Below are 22,653 nucleotides of genomic sequence, written 5' to 3'. Positions count from 1 at the left end.
AATGTTTAATTATTAGAACCTGGCAAGAACAGTCACAGCAATAAGGACTAGAATTAACAGCTTAGAGTAACTGCAACCAACCCTGCTTGGACAGTGAACTGAATTCTGTCACTTACTGTTTCATCCTGATCTGTCCAGTTCACTTCAAAGCCATCAAAGGCATGACTTTTCCAGTTCTTATTCAGCTCTTTGATAACAGCATCCTCCACTCTCTTAAGGAATGACAGAAGCCCAGTGTAATCTATTTGAACTTCTTGCTGGAAGTCTTGAACAGCATCTTTGCTCTGCTCTGTCTGCACCACAGCATCTCGGGCTGTATGAGACTGTGCTGCAGCTTCTGCTGTTGAAATCTTCCCAGTCTGGCAAGTTTTCTAGTAAAAGAAGACAGGCAGTCTATAATCCACCCAGTAACACAAGTGTTGCACAAAGCATTCAAAGCACCTTCCCCTTCCTGCCGTTTCACAGAGACATTCCAGCCCCTCTGCACAGCTCTGGTTCATGGTTAAACACAAGAGCACCTCCGTACCTGCCCAGGTGTTGGGGATGCGTTTGTGACCTTCCCATAATCTGGCCTGAATGCCAGTCAGATTCAAGTAGTGCTCTAAAGTATGGAATGGGAAGGACGGGAGAAGGCAAGAAGGCAACGAGCTCCAGAGTAACGAGCGAGCAGCGCGTACGGTGACAGCGCAGCATTATCAGTTCTCAAACTGCGGGGTGGCAGCCGCTCGGGTGGTTCTTTGCCAATTCACTAGCAGGGGCTAAATCAGCAAAACGCTGACGGGACAGAGCGGGCGGGCAGACACAGGCCCCGCTGCCCCGGCCCCGCACGGTGCCAACAACCACCTGAGCGGGAGGTGTCGGTCCCGGGCCGTGCTGGAGCCGCGGGACCTGCGGAGGGAGCACGGACCAACAGGGAGGGGCAAAGTCGGGACACGATCCCAGAAGGTCCGGGGAAGGCGCAGCCCTGACAGCCGCCCCTTGCCCAGCCCGATGGTGCAAAAGCGCGGAGCGGGGCCGCCCCGGGGGTCTCTCACCGCCTCGCAGCGCGCGCTCCGGGCGCTCCTCCACAGAGACGGCACGTCGGCACCGGGTGCGGTTCTGTCCGCGAACATGCCGAGACCGGAGAGGGTCCGGAGAGGGCCCGGCGGTTCCGAGAGTCGCTCCCGGCGGTCGCGGCCCGGGTCGCTCCCACCGCCCGCGCCTCCGGTTCCCATGGAAACGGGCGCGCGGTGACGTCACCCGAGCGACGAGCCCTCCGGCTGAGAGCGGTAAAGTGAGGCGGGTGAGGCCATGTTGGGGAAGGGCGCGGAGCGGTGGTGCTGCGGGGGTGGTGGCTCCTTGCGGGAGAGGGGTGAGGCCTGTCCCGGCACCTTCGTTAGAGCCGTGGGTCCTGCGGAGGCTGCTTCTTTCCCTTCGGTCTCTCCCGCCGCGGCTGTGCTGTGGTCCGGCTGGTCCCGCCGCGCCGCCGGGGGCGCGAGTGGCAGCGCCGGCAAAGGGCGCGGGGCTGCCAGGAGTCAAGATGGCGGCGGGGAGGGGGCGACAAAGCCGAGCGCGGTGGCGAGGGGGGACTGAGCCGCCTTGTGAGGGCAGCTCTAGTTGGCCATGACCGTGTGTTTGCCCGGGGAATGGGGCCGGCTCCGTGCGCACTTAGTGCCTGGGGTGTGCTCCGGCTCGTTGCTTTGCTCTCTACCGTCGTTGGTTTTGATGGGGGGATTATGGTAATTCGTGCCGAGGGTGAATTTCCGTGTGGCCGAGCTGGCTGCACGCCCGCGGGGCTGCTCCCCGGGAGCCGCCCCGGTACGTGGGTAACAGCCCCTGCACCTGGATAACCTGTGCTGTTCTGTCCGCAGGGACAGTGACTGGTGGTGTAGCTTAAGTGATGATTATTCCTAACAGGTATGACTCTGCTTGGAGATTTTTTTCTAACTAACTCACTGGAACAACTTGATGATGAATGCACAGGCTAAATTTAGTGCTGGCATAAGCAGACACAGATGCACCAACTTCAGTGGAGTTATTCCGGCTGTTGCTGGGAAGGAGTCTGGCCTGTGTGTAGGCATCACGACTGCAGGATACAGAGCAGGAGCTCAGCAGAACGGTCCTAGTGCTTTCACCTCTTGAGCACATGTCAGTCCATTTATATCACAGCTGAGAAAAATGGTTCTTCTAAGGAATTTAAAGTACTACACAATTAACAGTGGAGTAAGGATCCCTAAAACACCTGGTTAAGAACTCTTACATGCATTTTACAGACAGTGAAACTGGAGCAGAAAGAGGTTCAGCGGCAACTCCCTCAAAAACAAGAAGTCTCAATGCAACTGAATCCTTAGAATTTCAAATCCTGGCTGGGTACCTGCTGTGATTCTTCCCCAGGCTCGTGTGGATCATTATGATACCCCATAGAAGAGCCAAGAACATAAAAGCATAAATGCTCTGGGCTGGACTGATGGCCCTTTTAGCTCTGTCATCTCTCTCTGATTAGCACAGGAGTTAATCTGAATTTCCAAAGTTCAATCCTGGTATCTGCAGCAGAAGCTGGTTCATGTGGAATGGCAATGGCAGTCAGAGACTGTATGTAACTGAGCACTTTCCCAGCCCGCTTCTCCTGCAGGCAGGCTCCTCCCTTTGGGTCACTGCATGGGGCAACTTTTCAAGCCTTGAAAAACTGATACTAAATATCTGAACCCAATAGCAGTGTGGTTTACTTAAGAGGGTCTTCTATTTAAGATTTATCCTTTATAAATAATCTTCAGTCGTCATTAAATTTATCTTTAATTTACTTGATTAGAACTGCCAAAGCATATTACTCTTTAGTAGAGAAGTAAATATTATGAGTGTGAATTAATATATAGGCTGCATCATCATAAAATGCTATGCACAAACTGTAATTTAAGAATGTTAAATAACTTGTCAGGGGGAACTTAAGGAGAAAAGTTTGTGGGTTTTTGAGATGGCAAAGAGATAAGAAAACTGGAATTTAAGTATGTGAAACTGACTGAAATAAATCCATTTTTTAAGCCAGTAGTATGCAAAGTTACTGCAAATGCAGAACATGTTCCCTGTAGCGTGGTGCATGTCTGGGCTTTTTCTTCCCTGAGGATGAGAAAGGAGCAAACAGCTCCAAACAAGGACTCTTCTAAGTAGCTGCACTTTGATCCTTTATTCTAATTTCTCTGATTTGCTGGAGTTTCGATATATCAAAGGTATTTCCAGAAATCTTACGTTGCTTTTTTTTGCTGGCCCGGCAGAATCAGATATATGGATGGTTTTGTCTTCGCATCATCAGAAATAAGGCAAAATCGGGCATGAGTGGGGGAGGGCTGTTACTTGCCTGAGGCTACCAGTCTCTCTTAAGTAGCTGCTTTTACAGGGCTGATCTGTGTTTTTTTCCTAGCTGTTCCGTGAGACGAAGTGTAGGAAGTTTTCTCTTTCACATAATGAAGCAAATCGGCATCAGAAACCAAGAGAAGGCTGAGGTAAAGAGAAGACAAAAACAAAAGCGAGGGGAAAAGCATCAGAAAAAAAGACAGTTGTAACAAGAAGTTGCACGCTAGCGAGTGATCGCTGTGACCTGAGCAAAATAAATACTCGGAGCTGCATCTCAGTAAAAATTCCCCCACTAGTAGGTGCAGTCGCTGCCCTCGTTTTGTGATAAATGCAACTATTCAGTTCTGTTGAGGCTCCAGACAGGCGAAACAGCATATTGTACCCGAAAATGGAGAGATGTAACTGAGCCTTCTCCTTTTACACCTTCCCCTCCATTCCTTTCACCCCAAACAGATGCACGTATAGACGAATAAAACACCACTCATGGATCAATCTGGCCATGAGAAACAGTTCTTGGACTTAGTCTGGCAGGGAGTGGCTTGACAGGGTACTCGAAGGTATTGCCTTTGGCGATTGATGATGCTGTTCAGAGCAACAGAACTTTATACATATTCTCATTTATTCAAAGCAAGCCACAACCAACAAACAAAACTCTTCAACCAACAGCAAGGCTTTGTTTCAAAGAATAGTCACTCCAGAACCTATTTGTTTCTCCAGCTTCTATAACCAGCAAGACCTAATGCTGTTCCCTAGTTGTTCCCATCCTACCTGTGCACTGCTGAACAGCCCAAGGTGACAGATGTGGGCTGGCTACTGAACTATTGCCTTTGCATTTGGAGTTTGAAGTGGCTTTATGCTGATATTTTGTGCTTGTAATTTCAGTATGGACAATATCTGATCAGTTACTCCCATGTTTCTTTTTTGTTAGAAATTCATTATTTTAAAATTCACCAAACCTTGAGGGAAGTGAGGTTCCCACAACTGTCAGTGTTGAACCCATGCCCGTGTAGCCCACCAGGTGCTCAGTAGCTTGATGAGGGTTCAGGTCCTCCGGTGGACTCTGTGTTACCTCAAGCTGTGTGAATCCCCAGCTATTTCTTTTCCAGTGCCATCTGTAACATGAATTTTCTATAATTTGTGATTTCCTTTTCCCTATCCCCATTCCTAAATGTCCCTGCAAATGCTGTGCCCTTTTTGCTTGGAAAACTTATTTTTCCATCTTAGCAGAAAACGTTAGCTTGCTTCTGAAGTCTTGTTACACCAAAGAACCATGATACATTATCAAAAGAATCCATCTCCATTAAAATCATGATCTACTGTGCCTTGCAGAATTAGTCGGGGGTTCCTTATAAATATGGGTGTGGTTTCTTGGCCTGTACAGGTATTGTTTATCCCCTATTCATTCCTTCATGATTAATAATAAGACAAAGATTTTAGTCAAGTGTAACCAGACCAGGAAGGAGCAGGGGAGAAGTTCTGTGGCAGGTGGCAGCAAGTTACCACCACAGGGGCACAAAGGCACTGCCAGCAGGGTTGGAATGGCAGGCAGAGCTGGCACGGGGCCGAGTGCCATGGATTGTCCAAAGAGGCATCTGTGAAAGGCTCAGGATCCTGAATCCTGGCTGTCATGGTGCTCTGAACTCGGTGGCAGCTGGGAGTCTCTGCCTTGGGCAGGGATTGCTGCTGTCAGTGAAGTGAGTGGCAATGTCTCTCTCCTTTTGGTCTCAGCAGCTTCTAGTTCCTGCTGGGTTTGTAGCAGCATGTCCAGCATCTCATCTCAGAAATAAAGGTATAATCTTCTGTTCCACTCCTCAAAGATACCTGACTCTTTGCAGTGCTGACAGCATGAAAGAAAACAGATCCCTTAAATTAATCCCATATTCAGTAACCATGCATGACTAAAAATTAGTTATCTGTTCTGTACATCACTTCATCAACTCCTACTGTGTCTGTAGTATCTCAAACAGTTATTGGAATTTTAACTGCTATGTGTAAAACAAGTGGCTATATTAGAAAGCAATGTGGACAGATATTAACCCTCTAAACATAACTGGCTCTCCTTTGCAAAAGTGTGGTTTCAAAAAAGGACATTCAGAAATAAGTTGTTACATTCCACTTGGGACTATCAGAATTGTGCTTGTGTAAAGCAAGCAAACAGAATTTGCATTATAGTTCTGGGTTGCTCTTCAGAAATCTCTGTATTTATTCAATATCTAATATACCACTTCCATTTCTGAGACATTATTGCTATGAACACTGAATGTTCAATAAATACATCTTAGTTTTACTAGGGTATGGATATGTAATTTAAGAATGGAGAACAAAATAACGTTCCTATTGTGTTAGCTAATGTAGTAGGAAAGACAGATTTGCAAGGACTCCTTTTACTGATACAAATTTTACCTCCATTTAGAGAGTTTGCATATTGCCAAGTTAGCTAGACTAGCAAAAGTACTTACTCTGAAAGCCACTTCTTAACTGGCAAATAAAAATATCTTTTTATTTTCTTCTTTTCTTTTTCTTTTTTTTTTTTTTTTTTTACCCAGGTATAACAGATTACAAAGAGTCCTGGAACATATTATACAAGCACAGAGAGAGAACTTTACAAACTTATGCATTGCAGAAAGATTATCACCTTCTCAAAAGCACATGGAAGATGAAGGGAAGCAGAGTATCTTGTATAGACAAATTGGATGTGTCAGTGCAAGTGTTTTAACTGCTCTCAGAAAATGCCAAGTGATTTGTAATGATCACTTGCTTTATATCGCCTCCCTTTATCTTGTAGCAGAGTGACAGTCTGGTACTGAGAAGTAACAGAATGAACCACCCATACAGCCCATTTCTGTAACTTCTTTCTTCAGTATATGTGTAGGGTTCCCAACACAAGTACTGATCCCAGTCCAGCTGGCAAAAAAAAAAAAAAAAAAAAAAAAAAAAGGAAAACATGACAAAACAGGGCTTAAGCAGCATGAATGTGGCTCTCTCTGGAGAAGTGTAAAAGACAATTGCACCAATTACATGCTGGTTTTGGAACTCCATGTAGTCTAAGCCTATTGAAATATATATTTGTGAGTGGAGGGGAAGGAGGATGCTCTGGAATGAGGCCTGGAGCTGGAATGCTGTCGTAAAGGCAGCAGTAGGAGGCAGAGCTATAAACTGGCTGCAATCCTCAAATTTAAAAAAAGGTCCGGAAACATTTAAATGCCAAACGATGTGACACCTTTCATTCCTGTTTTTTCTTTTGTCCTTAGTTTTCCATTTAATTGACTGAAACTTTTCCTATTTATGCCACCAACAGTGTAAGCTGGGCTGACTAAAAGCATTTTTATTTTTCTCTACTCTAGCCTGACAAACTGCTTATGCAATAGCGTATAACTTTAATAACACTAATAAAACTGCATCAGAATTTTAAAAAAATCACACATTTCTTAGCATCAAGGCCTGAGAGAACTTGCAGTGCTGGCATGTGACAGGAGGCAATTTATAAGGAATTAACTCTGACAGTCACTTTATACAGCTGATTTTCAAAGATGTAGGCACTAAAGATGTGTTAATGAGGGTACTGAGGCTTCATAATTAATTATATTAGCATCTCTTTGTTACCCTCTACAACAGTAGTGGCTGCTGACATTTCAATGGGAGTCTGGTAGTATTCTTTGTGATTATTATCCAGGAGTACAGTTATACCTTAGCTCCCAGAGGGAAACGCATGTAAATGCCGCTGTGAATTGCAGGGCCTTTGGAGCTCAGTAAAAGCCCTTGAAGGAGACCCCGCTGGAAACTGAATGGATGTCAGTAAAATTTCTCTAGTCTGGAGTCTCTCTTCAGATATGGACTCTCCTCCCCCTTCCTTTCCCTCCCCCCTTCCTTCCACTGAGCTGGTCCTTCTCACAAGGCTTAAGAACAGCAACATCCAGCCCTTGCTGAATGTCGAGTTCCAGACCCCTAAAGGAAGAATACTGATCTGAACAAAGCAGTGAACAAAGTAAACCTGAAAATAGGGAATATTTTCACAGGCTTGAATTTTCAGTGCAATAAAACCCGAGCTGCCAGAAGGAGTCCCAGAAGTGGTGAGTCAGATAATAGATGTACGGCTGTGGTGGGAGGGAAATGGTCTCTACTTTGTTTTATACCACCCCATCCCCCCTTTACAAAGGCAGATGAAATTATTTTCCAGTCATACCACTGCAAAAACAAACATGGAGTTTAAAGGTTATTTCCTTTGTGTGTTTCTGAGAGACATTAGTTTTGACTCCAAAGGGGAAAGGAAGATGTTTTGTCAATGACCTCAATTTCTACTCTGAAAGTTTTTACAGTATTACCTGAGGTGGCAGAGCTGCTCTTTTGTTTACTGACATATTCCACTTGTTTGTGTTAATTTAAAAAAAACTTACAAAAACAAATTGGTGTTTTTTTCACACCAGTTGGAGTTAAAACTTTGTCATGGCTGGGCTCAGTTAAGGGGAACTTACACCTTGACAAAAACCTCTGCTAAGTGAAACTTGTGCAATGTGTTCCTCGCTCTTTCATTCCTGTCTGCGTGGGACTCTTACTTGTAACACTGTTCCTGCATCTGCACCAGGGAACCAGACCAGAGTACTAGTCTGAGTTTAAAAAAAAAAAAAAAAAAAGTTGTGGGGACTATTTCTAATTGAAATCAGATTCAGATTCAATTTAACACACACACAAAAAAAAAATCACTGGCACAATGCAGGAACAGTGTAAGGGGAAGACGGGAGGAATGTGTGGTGGGGAATGCCTAAGTAGGAACTTTTACAAAAAAATATTTTGTCAAACCATGTTCTGAAAGAATTTATATTTTTCCAAACCAGAGCCACTCTGCTGTGTGTGCAGGTAGAATCTTGCAGGGGATTACAGTTGCAGGACTCTCAGAGCTATTGTAATACCAAAAAATAGTAACTGTTCCTACAGACTGACACAATTAACCAAATTCCACTCACAAATCATTGTTGGCAACTCGTGCAGCATTTTATGTAGCTGAAGTTGGAGGCCAGTTCTATTCCTGAGTTCCATCTCCTGCCCTAATGAGCAATAACTCTGAATAACTTTGGCATTCAGTTCACCTACCAGTAAAAGAATTACTTTCCTCACAGAGCTTTTTACATTTAACTAGATTTTTAAAATGAGCTTTGACATTCTCAGATGAAAAGAATAATGTGCACAATGTATTATTATAGCAAAAACTGTATATGACAGATTCCTACATGTTTTCCTGTCTTTTGTCTCACCTTTCCTGTCACCATACTCCTACACCTGACTCAATACACACTGTAAATGTTTGAGTGATGCCAACTTCAAACTAATGAATTGGAATTAATGTACTCATTCTTTGCTGAGCAATGTTGTATGTGTTTATTTTGATCCGCTACTTTTTTGGATAGAAAACAGAGGTTACTCCCCTGAGAGTTCAAATATCAATAGTTCTGTATGGAACAAGGGAAGTTTTTAATGATACCCACAAAAACCGCTGCCACTTGGTAACAAGAAAATGGATGAAATACACAGAGTATAAAATTTTTGCCTCTAGTGCTATTCCCAAGGGAGCAAATCTAGAAGTGGTAGTCACCCTTGCCTAGGATTCAGCAAGAGTTTTCCTGCTGCAGGACTGAGGAAGATAAATAAGAGTTTTAAGAATTGGCCAGAGTTAAAATCCTGGAAAGCAAACATTTATAAATTGACTCTGCAGAAATGTTGTTTCCCTTTTAATTTCCCTGTAAGTGGAGAAGATGGAGAGGATCTACTGTATATCTCCTTGCAGAAGCACAAGGTAGAGTTTTATCTGGTCCTCAACATGTCTGAAAAGCTTATGCCTCATGTTCAGAAATATCTAAGGTTTCGTTGACTTTCAATTTAATATTTTAAAGAGTATTTTGACTGCCTCTTTACCTCTAGTATCTGGGAACAAGCACAGGTGTTATGTAACTGTACATCTCTTCATGGATTACAAGCAGGTGCTCTGGTAAATTAGAGATGTTGGTGCAGAAAAAATAAGTCAGGTTTAGCAACAATGTCTAATGGAAATTTCATAAAAGATAAAAACTCATAAAAATAGGTTCACTGGATTTATGCAGTGACATATTTGTCACTGCCTGTTGTCTGTGTTACTGAACTGCTGTCCGGCTTCAAGGCAATTATCAGCTCCGAAATATTTTCATCCAAAGGTTTAAACTGCAACAACTGCAAGGACATGTGGAAGATTCTTCTGTCATTATCTCACCCTTCAGTTCTAACATGAATGTTTGACTGAGAAGGTCTGTGACTAGTGGAGATGAATAAACAGTTGTAGCTGGTATTTGACTGGTTAATGTGTGTGCCAAGCTCTGTGTGTAGTGGGGAGGCTCAGCAGTTCTTGGGGGCTGTCAGACTTATCACACACAGCAAACCTGCCCTGTGTCTCTGCCTGTGGCTCCCAGCAAGCCCTGATGTGCCAGTCAGGCTTTGCTATCAAGTACAAACTTGTGTCTTCTTGAAATGTGCCTTCAACTCACACATGCACTCAGCAACTTGAAAGCTTTCATATACTCTAAAAATTTGTCTTGCACTCCAAGGGGGAATCTTTGTTCTTGATACAGAGCCCAGGCTTGCAAGTTCTTTATGGAAAACCAGGCTCCCAGCATAGATGTACAATTGTTAAGCAGTTGGTTGCATTTCAGTGATGGGAAAATGATCCTTGTTTAGTATTCCTCTACAATAATTTCCAATTCTTTGGGACGGAAGGCTGTGAAATCATGAGTTGCTATTAATTACATTGACTGACTTGCATGATCATATATATGCCCATTTTGCCTTGCAGAAATACTTAGGGGGAGATGTACTCTTCTTTTTTCACACATCATTGCATTGTACTGGAGAGGATTTTAGCACATTTTTAAATTTCATTTGCCAGATTGGGGGTTCAAGTTTAAAATTTACTGCTGACTTGACATTCTAGAAAGTAAGCATGATTACCAGTTATATCTCTGTCTTGCAGTAACATATCTAACCAAGGAAAGAAATACTGGAGATCTGAACTTTTAACTTCAAGGAGCAAATATGAGATTTCCTTTACAAAGAAAGGAAATTGACTCTGTTTAGTCAATTCTTGAGGAAAATGTGCAGTTATAACTGTACATTTAAACCCTCAACAGTTATTCAAGGACTAAAACTGCCTTAAAGGTTAGTTACAGGTTGTGTAAACATTAGAAAGATTTGAAGGGAGGTAACTGAATATTTATTAATAAACCCTCTACATTTTTGGGGGATTCTTTTGTACTGTCTCAGGGATATTAAACACATATTCTTTTACTATTTACATGTATTTATATTATTTGTAATATTTATATATAATGAATATATCCTTTTTGTTGATAATATCTAGTTTTAGAGTAGTAAAAACAGATTCTTGGAAATACTTTTAACAGTAGTTCATTAATTCATTAATTCATTATTACTTGGTTTTAGATATATCAGTGTATCACCATAATTGTGTACTTCAGGAATACCTGGAAATTTATAGACTAAACAAGGGATTCTAGTAGGGAAGTGACAGGTGCCCCTTGCTCCTGCTTGGAACTAGCTTTCAAACTTGCCACCTGTATTTCAAATTATGGACTTTCAAAGACTAATCTAGAGAAAGACAATATAGTAAATTACAGGTGAGAAGAGAGGAAAAAAACCCAAGCAGGTACAACTGCATAGTCAAGAGACCCAAACAAAACAGAAGGAAGAAAACCAAGCTGCACACATGAGTTTACCTTGTCTGAATTGGAAAATATCCATAGCAATCAATCTTGGGAGATGCAGACAGAATAAGGAAAGAATCATCTCACTGTGATGGGCTTCAAGAAGGCCTTGAAACATCTGCCCCTTGGGAAGGATTTCATAATCTTGCATTTATAAAGTTGTGATGCTTTACTTACCTTTTATGCCCAGTGGTTACAATTGCTGTATGTGAAACCAGAGAAGGAAGGGGTGGCAGCTACTCTCTGCTGCTGTTTGCACAGGGAAGCACAACACAAACCCTGCACATACCACAGCCCTTGAGGGTGGCAGCAGAAGTGAGGACATAACTGGTGGGAAGTGACAGCTGGGAATACAAAAGAAAAAAACAATGGGGATTTGGAAGCAACAGGTGAGAGCAGCATTCAGAAAAGTATAGTCAAGACTTCTGAGGAGGCAGGAACTAATCCAGGCCTCATCGAGTAGGTCCAGTAGAAAAGCAACTTGAAGAGGCAAAACAGGAAACAAGCAGGAAGACTATGGTAATGTTGTATGAATGGGGAAGGAAATACAGTAGGAAATTCCTACTTCATCAAAACTGCAGTTGTTCCTTAGCCCAGTCTGTATCCTAATACTCATCTGTGAATGATATGTGCTGCTTTTGATAGAAAAGAGTGACTTGGCTATTCCTTTAAGAGCAAACACGGGTGAGCTGTATCTGTGAAGCTGTACTGAGTTCTTCCACGACAGGTGGACAGGAAAGGGACAAAAAGGGTTATTTAAAGTCTGCCTGCTCTCGATGCAGTGGCAGGTGTGCTGGCAGGCAGCTCTGTGACCTTCTGGAGTCGAGCTCCCCAGTAACTGAGCTGGATGTGACTGACAGGGCTCTGTGCCCTCAACACAGAATGTCCCAAGTTATTTATATAGGTTTGTTTAGTCTCAAGGAGGCTGAAGGGGCACCTCATCGCTCTCCACAACCACCTGAAAGGAAGGGTGGAGGCCGGTCTCTTCTGCTTTGTCTGCAGCGAGAGGACAAGAGGAAATGGCCTTAAGCAGAGATGGGAAATTCCGATAAGGTATTTGAGAAATATTTTTCCCTGCTAAGGTGCCCATGCATTGGAACAGGTGGAGTCACTGTCCCTGGAAATGTTCAAGAGGTGTCTGGATGTGGCACTGGGTGATGCGCTATCATGGTTTGGGGGTTTACAGTGGCAGTGGGGGTGAACATTGGATATGATGTTCTTAAAGGTCTCTTCCAACCTTGGTGATTCCATGATTGCTTTGTGCCATGTCCCAGGTAAGGCAGGCAGCGCAGGAGACGTGGACGCCACATCCTCAGAGCACGGCAGGGTTGGAAACGCCGCTTCACTCCTGGCAGGGAAACGCTGAGCCCAGTCCCGGGGCAACGCCTCAGGCAGCGCGACCTCAGCCTTCTGAGTCCCGTTTGGGGATCGGGGGTCCCGAAATGCCTCGGATGTCTCCCGGGCGGGGGAGGGGACGGGCCCCATCCCGGCCGCACCAACGGGTCGGTGCTTCCACGGGCCATGAGGGGACGGGGCGGACACGGAGGGGGAGCTCACGGGGCCTCGCACGCGCCGTCATAGCAAGGGCGCGCGGGCACGTGCAGTGCGCGCATGCGCGGCCCCTTCTCTTACACACCCCGCGCGCGCTCCCGCCGTCCCGCGCGCGCCGTCCTCTGTGTCTCCGCGCCGCGGCCACGCCCTCCAGCGCTCTCCGACCAATGAGAGCCCGGCTAAGGGCGGTCGGGGGGCGCGGCATCCCCACGGCTGCGCACGCGAGGCCTCCCCGGCGTGTGTGTGTGCGCGGAGTGCAGTGCGCCTGCGCATCGCGCCGCCCGCGGCACAGCGCGCCCGGGGCGGGGGGCTCGGTGCGCACGCGCGGTGCGGCCGCCGTGGCCCGGCCGGGCGGGGGGGTGGGCCGCGCATGCGCGCCGCGTGCCCGCCCCTCGCCAGCAGCAGAGGAGGAGGCGGCGGTGGCGGCTCTGGGCGAGGGAGCGCGAGGGGAGTAAGAGGCGCCGTTGCCGCCCCGGTATCCGGCAGGACCGCGCGGAGGAGGCGGGAGCGCCCCGGCGGCGGAGGGACCTGCGTGGCGACGGCGGCAGCAGCAGCAGCAGCAGCAGCAGCAGCAGGAGGAGTCAGTGCCCGGCCCCCCCCCCGCGCAGCCCCGTTGCAGCCCCCCCCCCTCCCTCCCGCCCTCCGCAGCCACCAACATGTCGGCGCCGGCGGCCAAAGTCAGTAAGAAGGAGCTGAACTCCAACCACGATGGGGCCGACGAGACCTCAGGTGAGGCCGCGCCGGGGGCGGGACGGGAATGGCGGCAGCCGGCGCGGCCTCCGCCTCGCGCCGACCGCCATTTTCCCCCGCCGCACGGGCCGCGGCCGCGCCGGGGGCGGGCGGAGCGCGGGCCCGGCCGGGCGGATGTGCAGGCCCGCCGGCGGCGGGAGGAGGCCATGTTAGCGCCCTTTTGTCTGCGCTGCCGGCCCGGCTTCCCTCCCCGCGGGGCCGGGCGGGGGGCGCTGCGGCTCGGCGGAGGAGCGGGACCCCCCCTCCGCCCCTCCCGGAGCAGCATCCGCGGAACCTCATTGTGCTCCGCCGCCGCCGCCATGATGCGCCGTCGCCTCCCGCGCCGGCCGCGGCCGCGTGGTGCTGCCGGGCCGCGGGGGGATGGAGCGGCGGAGACACGCGGTGCTGGGGCCGCCCGCGCCGGCTCCACGTGCGATCTTGGCTTCTAAAGGTCGGAGTTTCCCCCGGCCGCAGCGCCTTCCCCACGTGCGTCCCCCGCGCCCGCGAGGGGAGCGACAGAGCTGTCCCCCAGCGCGGGCCGCGCCGTGCGGGACGCGCACCGGGCGCTGCTCCGCTCCAGCCGCTTCGCACTGCCGCTCATTCATCTCCCGCGCGGTGGGTAAACAGCGCTCCGTAACCCGGGCCTCGGCCAAACTTGGTCCAGGGGAAGTGCCCATTAGAAGATATCTGCCAAACGGCGGCTTTCGCGTCTCTTTCTTTTATAACTGTCTTTCCGAACGTTCTTCTTGGTTTTTGGGAAGTGGCATGTGCCCCGATAGTCTACTTCTATTGATAATCCTGTGCTGTGTAAATTGCGTTTCTGCGAATGTGTTGGTCGGAGCAAATGTGGCTTACAACTTTTGAATTAAATTATTATTGGCTTGTAATTTAAGTTGGCTTGTGAAACAGTGTAGCGGGATGTGAGCTGTGGTTTCTACGGGTGAATTCACTTTAAGGGCTGTTTTGTGAAACTTTGCTGCACTTCAGCTGCAGCACACCCTGTAAAGCTGAAACTTTGAAGCCTTGTAACTCTTGTGGCATTTAAGAGAAATACCTGAGAACTTCTAGAGTAGATCACTAGAGAATGTCTCAAGGAGAAACCCCGGGTGATCTGTCAGGCTTGTGAGTGAAGGGATATTGACACGTTTTAATTTGTTTTTCAGAAAAAGAGCAACAGGAAGCAATTGAACACATTGATGAAGTACAGAACGAAATAGACAGGTAAACGTTATCTAACTTCTAAATTGTTTTAGCAGAAATTGAAATGTAATGAAAAGTGAAAGTGTTTAGTAAAGTGAGCAGTCTGTAGTACTTACTGTCTGAACTCCGCCAAGGTATACCTGTGTTCTGACTTGATTAGAGACATTAAAATAACAAAGAAGCGTCCTGGTTTCTTGTTTAATTCTGTATAATTAAAGCGGTAGAACTTGAGTTTAAAATTTTAAATTAATTGTGGTATTTTTGATAATAGAAATGTATTTCGCACTGGCTTCTCAAGTTAATGTGTAAGCTATTTGGCTAAAGTATTTCCCTCTTAGCAAGCAGAACCAAACACTTGGCTGAAAAGTCAGTTTTTAATATACATTTTTATTATAATATTCATGTGCTTGTGGAATAATACACAGAAAATGTCTCTGAGATGTTAATTTTGTATGCCAAAGGTCTTGGGGCTGTGGGTTCTGTGTCAGTCCCTGCCTGCATGTTCTCTCCATGCCCAGAGTCCTACAAGGACTGCAGGTGTCTGTTGGGGCTGTGAACGTGTGAAGCTGTTGCAGTATCAGGGCTTTACCTTTTTACAACAGCAGTTCCATTTGAAGTCTTCAGATTTTACTTGCACAGGGTGCAGAATTGCTTTGCTGTGGCTTCCTTGCCTGCCTAAAAGTTATAGAGGGGGGGTGAGAGAGCTGTGTTACCCATTTGCAGGTCTTGTGCAGACAAAACGTTCAAGAGGTAAAACACTGCTTTTCTTTGCATAAATAAAGATCCAACTCTCCAAAACATTCAAGGTGTGCAGAAGGTTCCATTTAGACCAATGAGATTGCTTCTGGCAGAGTGTTTTTTAACAGTTGTTACAGCTCTGAGCTTATGGGATTTTTGGGACGCTTTATCTGTAGAACGTGGCAGACTCATCTTATCAAACCCTTTCAGGTTTTAGTTAACTGCTCTGATGTGTCCTTAAATCCTAGTTCTCTCCCTGTGGTTAACATGGCTCTTTCTATTACAGACTGAATGAACAAGCCAGTGAGGAAATTTTGAAAGTAGAACAGAAATACAACAAACTCCGCCAACCATTCTTCCAGAAGAGGTCAGAATTGATCGCCAAAATCCCGAATTTCTGGGTAACAACATTTGTCAACCACCCACAAGGTACATTCTTAATAGCTCTCTTTTTTCCCCCTGTAAATTCAGTGTTTGCTTGCTTGTTATGTGAGTATCTTAAAGCTGTGAGGGTCTTGTGGAGTTGTTACTAAGCATACAATGCCCTTGATTTCTGTCCTGGATTGCATTTTTTACGATTTATATTCCACTTGTTGGCCAAAGGAACATCTTGTTTACTAAAATACTTCAATCCTAAAATTTCTTTCTGCATTTTAAATTGCAAGTTTCCCACTTCATTCAGTTCACTAGGAACTTACAGCAAAGAAAGCAAACAAAAAATTATTCTAGGTTGTTTGGGGATTTTTTACGTGAAGTGAGCTCCTTGGGACTCTTGACAAACTTTCTACAAAACAAGTTTGTAGACTGCTTAGATTGGGCAAATTACATGCATGAAAATCTGTTTCAGAGGGAAGGGTGGGTATGTGTGGGTAGGCTGTTGGCTGATAACTTGAAAGAGCCATGAGAAGTTGGCTTGGACAGATGTGTTGCTCTTTAGATCTTCCTGGTGATCAGTTTCTTGTGTTTTGCCTGCCTGTTTCATGGCTTTGTTAATGTGGGATTCCTCCTTCTCTCTCAGTATCTGCACTGCTGGGAGAAGAAGATGAGGAAGCACTGCATTACTTGACCAGAGTTGAGGTGACAGAATTTGAAGACATCAAATCAGGTTACAGAATAGATTTTGTAAGTACTTTTAATGATGAATTCACTTGTGAGTTTGCTCTCTTTTTTTTTTTTTTTTTAATTAATTGCATGTTGGATTGTTGTTTATTAACTTAAATCTCTGCAGTTACCTGTTTAGTGCCAAGTTGACCTTGGTATGTGTGTTTCTATTCTGTGGGTTCTAAATCTTTGCTTTTCACTCTGCAGTATTTTGATGAGAATCCCTACTTTGAAAATAAAGTTCTCTCCAAAGAGTTTCACCTCAATGAAAGTGGAGACCCATCTTCAAAATCGACTGAGATCAAATGGAAATCTGGAAAGGTATGTATTGCATCTGGGAGAGTGCAAGTGTGACCAAGTGAAAACGTTCCCAAGTGCATTGCCTTGTCTCTTCCTTGGCCAGGATCTGGACTGTGTTCTGTTGTTTACTTAAAATAACTAGTGAATAAAGAATTCAGAGGTCATCAGGTTTAGGAGGATAAGATAGCAGTGTGTGATCTTGTTTTTTATTTTCCTCTATTTCCTCAACTTAATTTCCAGATACCACATCTTTTGTAGCGTTTGCAGCCGCAGTAATTTGGGCATACCTGTCATCAAGGCAGTGTTCAAGCATCATTAATTTACTGCACTTAATTTCTGTAGTACTTAGAAGTACTTCAGTGTTATCCTGAAGATTTTGAACTGAGTTTTTAAAAGTAGAGCTGAGGGTTGCAGTTAAATTGCCACTTGTTTTGTTACTGTCAGACAAAGGAGAAAATTTAATGTTTTTCATATTGAGAACTAGAACTTTTGTACCAGAAATTGCATTCCTGTACAGGCCAATTGAGTGATCTTTACAGTACACCATAAAATCAGTGTGAATTCTGCTATTCTTCCTTAAACAGTCTAAACCTGTGAATGTTGTCATTATGTCAGGAGAAAAAAAATACTCAAAATGCGGTGTAACCATATGGTCAAATAAATAATTTATTTAATTTCAGACTTAGCAAAAATATTGTTGCAAACTTAGTCTACTTCTTTCCTAGGGTAAGGTGATAGATACAGACCTCACATGTATTCTTGTGACCATCTGCTTTAGCAGTTTGTGTGGGGTTTTTGTGTTCTTACTACAGAGAGTGGCCTGAAGACTTCAGAGTGGAAAATCTTAGGGAAAAAGGCCTAGGCATATCTTTAGCTCCAAATGAATACAGAGCTTAGGGGTGTGGAGAATTTCTTAAACTGGTTGTATGTAATAGTTGCTGCAGTTGAAACTACTCTGAGTAGTGTAAGCATTATGAGACTTTGTAAGTTCAGTGTGTCATTAGACACTTGCCATACTTGTGTTGCCCTGAGATAGGGAAACATAAATCAAATGTGAGATTTTGTGAACTTTCAGTGTTCCAGTGGAGGCTGTTGAAAGAAACAAGTGGGTTTACTGTTCTCTCATGTTCATGAGAAATGCAATATCTTCTGTCAGTTTTTTGGGTTTATGATGTGTTTTACAGACTTACCCTCGAAGAGGGAGGAGAAGGTGATTTCTTAGGGTTGTTCAGACAATTAAATTTTTAAATGGTGCTTATAGGGAAAATAATGCCGTAGAAAGATGACTTTAGAGAATTTAACATTGTTTTCAGGACCTGACAAAACGCTCAAGCCAGACACAGAACAAAGCCAGTAGGAAGAGGCAGCATGAAGAGCCAGAAAGCTTCTTCACCTGGTTCACTGATCACTCTGATGCAGGGGCTGATGAATTAGGAGAAGTCATCAAGGATGACATCTGGCCAAATCCCCTACAGTACTACTTGGTAGGTACAGCCCTGAGCAGGGCATGTGCACCCACTACGGCTCTGTGAAAAGAGTGAATTTGATCACTGTAGTTGATGTTGCAAATGTATCTTTAAAAGGTTCCTGATATGGATGATGAAGAAGGGGAGGGAGAGGAGGATGATGATGATGATGAAGAGGAGGAAGGATTAGAGGATATTGATGAAGAAGGAGATGAAGATGAGGGGGAGGAAGATGAAGATGATGATGAGGGAGAGGAAGGAGAGGTGAGTAATCTTGCCCTTCATGCCATTCGTGTGGTGTTTGAGAGGGATCTTGTAAGAATACCAAGCCATTGTGACAAAGGTGAACTGGTTCTTTTCTGCACCCCAAGGTGTAAGAGCTGTGACTATGTTAACTTGAGTGGTTTCAGGTAGTAATAAGTGTGTTTGTATGTGAGACACAGTGGAAGTACATAGTTTCAGTAAATTTGTAAAGGAGGTGCTCTAGGAGGACTAACCTATTAATGTGACAAAATTCTTACTTCATTACATTACATATAAATGGCTTTTGTTGATACATCTAGTCATCATTCCCACTTGTTGGTTTATTTCTGCTTATGGCCAGCCTAGCTAAGACTTTCTTTTGGGTTCAGGAATTAGAAATTTACTTTAGTAGTAAGTGGGATTCCAGGGTCAGAATCCAGGTGTTGGAAACTTAGTTTGGAATGTCTTAGTTTCTCAGAACTGGGTATGATGTGTCTGACTTCCAGCAGCACAAACTATGTGCAGTGAGAGGAGGGCTGCTCTGGGCTCTGTCTTATAACCTAGAATTTGGCTTGTGAAAGGTGAAGCATTTGGTTCTTTGGAGTTTTAAGTGAGGGGGAAAAGATGACCCCTTCACTTTCCACATGTTAAATTCATGTCAGTGCCTGTAGTGATTCTAAGTCATGGTTTCTCAAACCTCTGATGTGTTTGCCTTGGGACACCCAGGTAGTGAGTGATTTCTGTGTGGTCAGTAGCTGGGCACCCAGGGCAAGTGTTACCATCCTTTAGTGAGGGAAGAGATGATCGTACGGCACCATGAGTACCACTGTAAAAAGTTCTGGTCACTGCATTTGCTATCTGAAGTTTAGTGATTAGATTTATTTAATTGTTGCTTATCTTTTAACAGGAGGATGAAGGAGAAGATGACTAATTGAACACTGATGGATTCCAAACCCCCTTTTTACCTTTTTAATTTTTCTCCAGTCCCTGGGAGCAAGTTGCTGTCTTTTTTTTCTTGTGCTCAGTCGCCTTGTTCTCTTGAGGTCTCTTTTTCTCTCCTCTACACCATGGTTCACGATTTATTTTGGGGAAATACCTTGAGCAGAATACAGTGGAAAAGAATCTACCAGTTTCTGTTCCAAGTTCATTTTTATCCCTTTCTCTCTCAAAACAAAAACTGTTTATGAATCAAACACACCATGTTCTGTGGGAAAAAAGAAAACCTTCTGCTCCCTTCACTCTGCTGGAAGCTGAAGAGTGCTAGGCCCCTGTGTAGTAGTGCATAGAATCTAGCTTTTTTCCTTCTTTCTCTGTATATTGGGCTCAGAGATTACACTGTGTCTCTATGTGAATATGGACAGTTAGCATTTACCAACATGTATCTGTCTACTTTCTCTTGTTTAAAAAAAAAGAAAAAAAACAACAAAAAAAATAAAAATAAAAATGGGGTTATAGAAGGTCAGCTGGGGTGGGTTTCAGAAGTTTGGGTGGGTTAAGTGGGCATTTTGACAACATGGCTTCTTCTCCTTTGGCATGTTTAATTGTGATGTTTAACAAACATCCTTGCAGTTTAAGATGACACTTTTAAAATAAAATCTTCTCCTAATGATGACTTTGAGCCCTGCCACTTGATGGAGAATCAGCAGAACCTGTAGGATTTATTTGGAATTGACATTCTCTATTGTAATTTTGTTCTTGTTTATTTTTAAATTCTTTTTTTTTTGTTTGTTTGTTTTGGTGTTTTTTTCTTCCTTTTTTTGTTTTTTGTTTCACTGGAAAGGAAAGAAAGATGCTCAGTTTTAAACGTTAAAGTGTACAAGTTGCTTTGTTACAATAAAACTAAATGTGTACACAAAGGGACTGGTTGGTCTTCACTGAAAGAAACAGTTTTTATATCCTGTTTAGAACTTGCTTGTAGTTTCTTGACATTTTTGGGGGCATTTTGTCAGTATTTCTGTAGTGCAGTGCAGGCTTGTGGTTGTGTGGACTGAACCAGTTCATGTAGTTTCCACTATTTCAGTACCTGTAAAGTGTTTCCTTTGGTAGTTCCTAATGCACACTGAACCCTTGAGTTCCCTGTAGGGTCATGTGCTGTGTGAAGATACAAGTGTATATTCATGTTTTGCAAAAAGGAAAGTCCCTTGATTTGTAGAAATTTTAGTAATTTGCAGTACTGTATCTCCAGTACATCATCTTGCATGGAAATATCATGCAAGCTCAGAATAAAAAGACCAAGGGGTGGTCTTAAAATATTTGGGTGGTTTTGTAAATCGTAATTCCAGACTAATTTGGGGGCTATTTCAAAGATCAAGATTCTTAGTAAAGTTCATGTGTAAAAAGTTGCTACTTCATTGCTTTTTCTTCCTTGGTAGCAGCATGTATATGTGCTTTAGATACACTATACTCTCTTTTTAAGAGAATGCATTTGAGAAACTTGTAACAATTTCACATAAGGGTGTTGGAACTGATATTCCACAAAATGTAATGGAAGTTGTTTTAACTTGCTTTGCTTTTGAAATATTTAAAAAAATGTTCTGTCAGCTCATCTGAAATTCAAACAGCTCTTTGGATGTGTAGAAAAGACTGTCTTCTGGGAAGACTTGTTATATTCTCTGATTCCTTTTCCTCACAGAATTTGCTGTAGTCAAAATCAGCTTTTTTTTTTTTATGCTTAAGAATACACTTGGCAGAACAAGATCAATGTCTGGTTGAGACGTGCACAGATAACATGTGTGAGGGAAAACATTCTGTAAGTGTGTGGTCCAGCTTGGATTCAATCCAGTTATCAGAGACAATGCAACGTCCAGTCTCGTGTGATCAATGCAAAAATAAGACAACCATGTACTTTATTCCATCTTAACACAAGCTTCTGCCCTCATCCTGCTTTGCAGAGCCAAGTACAACGTTGATCAGTGATGGTTTCTTACCATCTAGAGAGAGGAGGAACAAGACCCATGAGGTCCTATAAATTTTAGTGTTTTTTAATTTGATTCCTTTTTGTTGTAAGATTGAAAATAGCTTCCTGTTGTGGTAGAGGGTCAGTGTGCTGTTACTTGCCATGATGCCTCATTACTTAATTTTTATATAGTCCTAATTGTAGTTCCTCAAGGAAAACAATCTTTTGCTACTCTTGAATGCTTTAGGAAAAAATATTGTGCCATTGTTGTTCCATCCCTGTTGGTTACTAGCAGGAAACATATAAAAAATGTTTTGAAAATAATCAAAGCTTCAGGCTCTGCAGAGTCAAATACCAGGAATAAGAAATGAGAAGGCTGGATAATTATATGCTACTTAAGAGATTTTTCTTGTGCATTCTTTAGAATTTTACAGGGTGCCAAAATACTCTTGCTACTGTGCTGATAATACTGAATTTGCTGTGAAACTTAAGGGTTTACTCCTGGCAATGGCTAAAGAGTAAACTATCATGGTAAATGAATAAACCATATTAGTTAAGTGTTATTTTATTTTTTTTTTCAGCATGGAAATGATTAGGGATTAACACACTTCTCTGCAAATGCTGAAGAAATACTACAGCTGGCCATCGTGTCCTCTGACTGTTCACTTCATGTCTAATTTGGCTGAATATATGTAATGGGTGTTCATTTTTTTTACTGGATTTATTTTATATGTGTATAAAGAGCTTTTAAAAGGAGATCCACCTTGGATAATAACGGGACATTAATTCTTACTAAATATCTATCATTGATTCCCCACTGCTTGAGCGCCTCACATCCAGTTAATCCCACCATGTGAAATTCATCACAGCTGGTAGCTGACTTCAGGTTTTTTGGCCTGAATTTCCAGGGCTAGAACATAGACTTGGCAGCAATTTAATAAAGGTGAATCTGCTGTGCTGGGGCTATATGGCCTAACTATCTCAAAGGTTATTTTTAAGTTTAAAGTTTAATTGCTATAAAATGGGATCTTTTGTCTGTAATTTCTAGTGCCAAAGGAAACAAATACATCTGAGTGTAAATACAGTTAGAAAGGTTTGGGGTTTTCAAAGAGGTTATCTGTGTACTTATTCATACCTGTCAACCTAGTTTCTGTCCCTGTAAACAAGCATTATCTGAATCGATTTTTCAGTCATTTATGATATTCATTTGAATCTGTAAGCTCTTTGTACCACACTAAACCAGGTGCATAAGGATAGTACTTTGTTTATTGGATACTGTTCCTGAATTTTGAAGCCATGTTGTTTTTTGGTTTGCTTTTTGTTTTTAAAAGAGAATGAAATCAATGAAATAATTTCTCTG

At 43.8% G+C, this 22,653-nt stretch overlaps 2 protein-coding genes across 3 annotated transcripts in view; one reads left to right on the top strand and one right to left on the bottom strand.

Annotated features, from left to right (window-relative positions):
- The window catches only part of DYNC2I2 (dynein 2 intermediate chain 2), an 18,864-nt gene extending 5,586 nt beyond the window's left edge, over positions 1 to 13,278 (bottom strand). Inside the window, 8 exon segments of the mRNA XM_062505938.1 lie at positions 117 to 371; positions 1,035 to 1,154; positions 1,156 to 1,259; positions 1,262 to 1,504; positions 11,359 to 11,413; positions 12,007 to 12,065; positions 12,254 to 12,578; positions 12,706 to 13,278. Coding sequence (XP_062361922.1) covers positions 117 to 371; positions 1,035 to 1,154; positions 1,156 to 1,259; positions 1,262 to 1,504; positions 11,359 to 11,413; positions 12,007 to 12,065; positions 12,254 to 12,578; positions 12,706 to 13,278 — 1,734 coding nt within the window.
- Positions 13,026 to 22,653, top strand: SET (SET nuclear proto-oncogene). 2 transcript variants are annotated; one of them, XM_062505696.1, is made up of 8 exons: positions 13,026 to 13,349; positions 14,513 to 14,570; positions 15,574 to 15,716; positions 16,306 to 16,409; positions 16,596 to 16,709; positions 18,002 to 18,172; positions 18,272 to 18,418; positions 21,875 to 22,653. In XM_062505696.1, exons 1-8 carry the CDS (start codon positions 13,277 to 13,279, stop codon positions 21,887 to 21,889), a joined length of 825 nt encoding a protein of 274 aa, XP_062361680.1. In that variant the 5' UTR covers positions 13,026 to 13,276; the 3' UTR covers positions 21,890 to 22,653. The 2 variants fall into 2 exon arrangements, with proteins under 2 accessions (XP_062361680.1, XP_062361679.1); XM_062505695.1 differs by lacking the exon at positions 21,875 to 22,653 and adding an exon at positions 19,305 to 20,538.

This window comes from Cinclus cinclus, chromosome 19 (assembly GCF_963662255.1).
Source record: "Cinclus cinclus chromosome 19, bCinCin1.1, whole genome shotgun sequence".
NCBI classification, from domain to species: domain Eukaryota; kingdom Metazoa; phylum Chordata; class Aves; order Passeriformes; family Cinclidae; genus Cinclus; species Cinclus cinclus.
The sequence above is the reverse complement of the archived record's forward strand: the minus strand, read 5'-3'. Positions and strand labels throughout refer to the sequence as shown.

What these genes read in the sequence shown, in the direction of transcription:
- SET (XM_062505695.1), top strand. Translation starts at nt 13,277, where the DNA reads ATGTCGGCGCCGGCGGCCAAAGTCAGTAAGAAGGAGCTGAACTCCAAC. An exon ending in TGGGGCCGACGAGACCTCAG is followed by an intron (nt 13,350 to 14,512) that starts GTGAGGCCGCGC and finishes TTTGTTTTTCAG; the next exon opens with AAAAAGAGCAACAGGAAGCA. An exon ending in GTACAGAACGAAATAGACAG is followed by an intron (nt 14,571 to 15,573) that starts GTAAACGTTATC and finishes TTTCTATTACAG; the next exon opens with ACTGAATGAACAAGCCAGTG.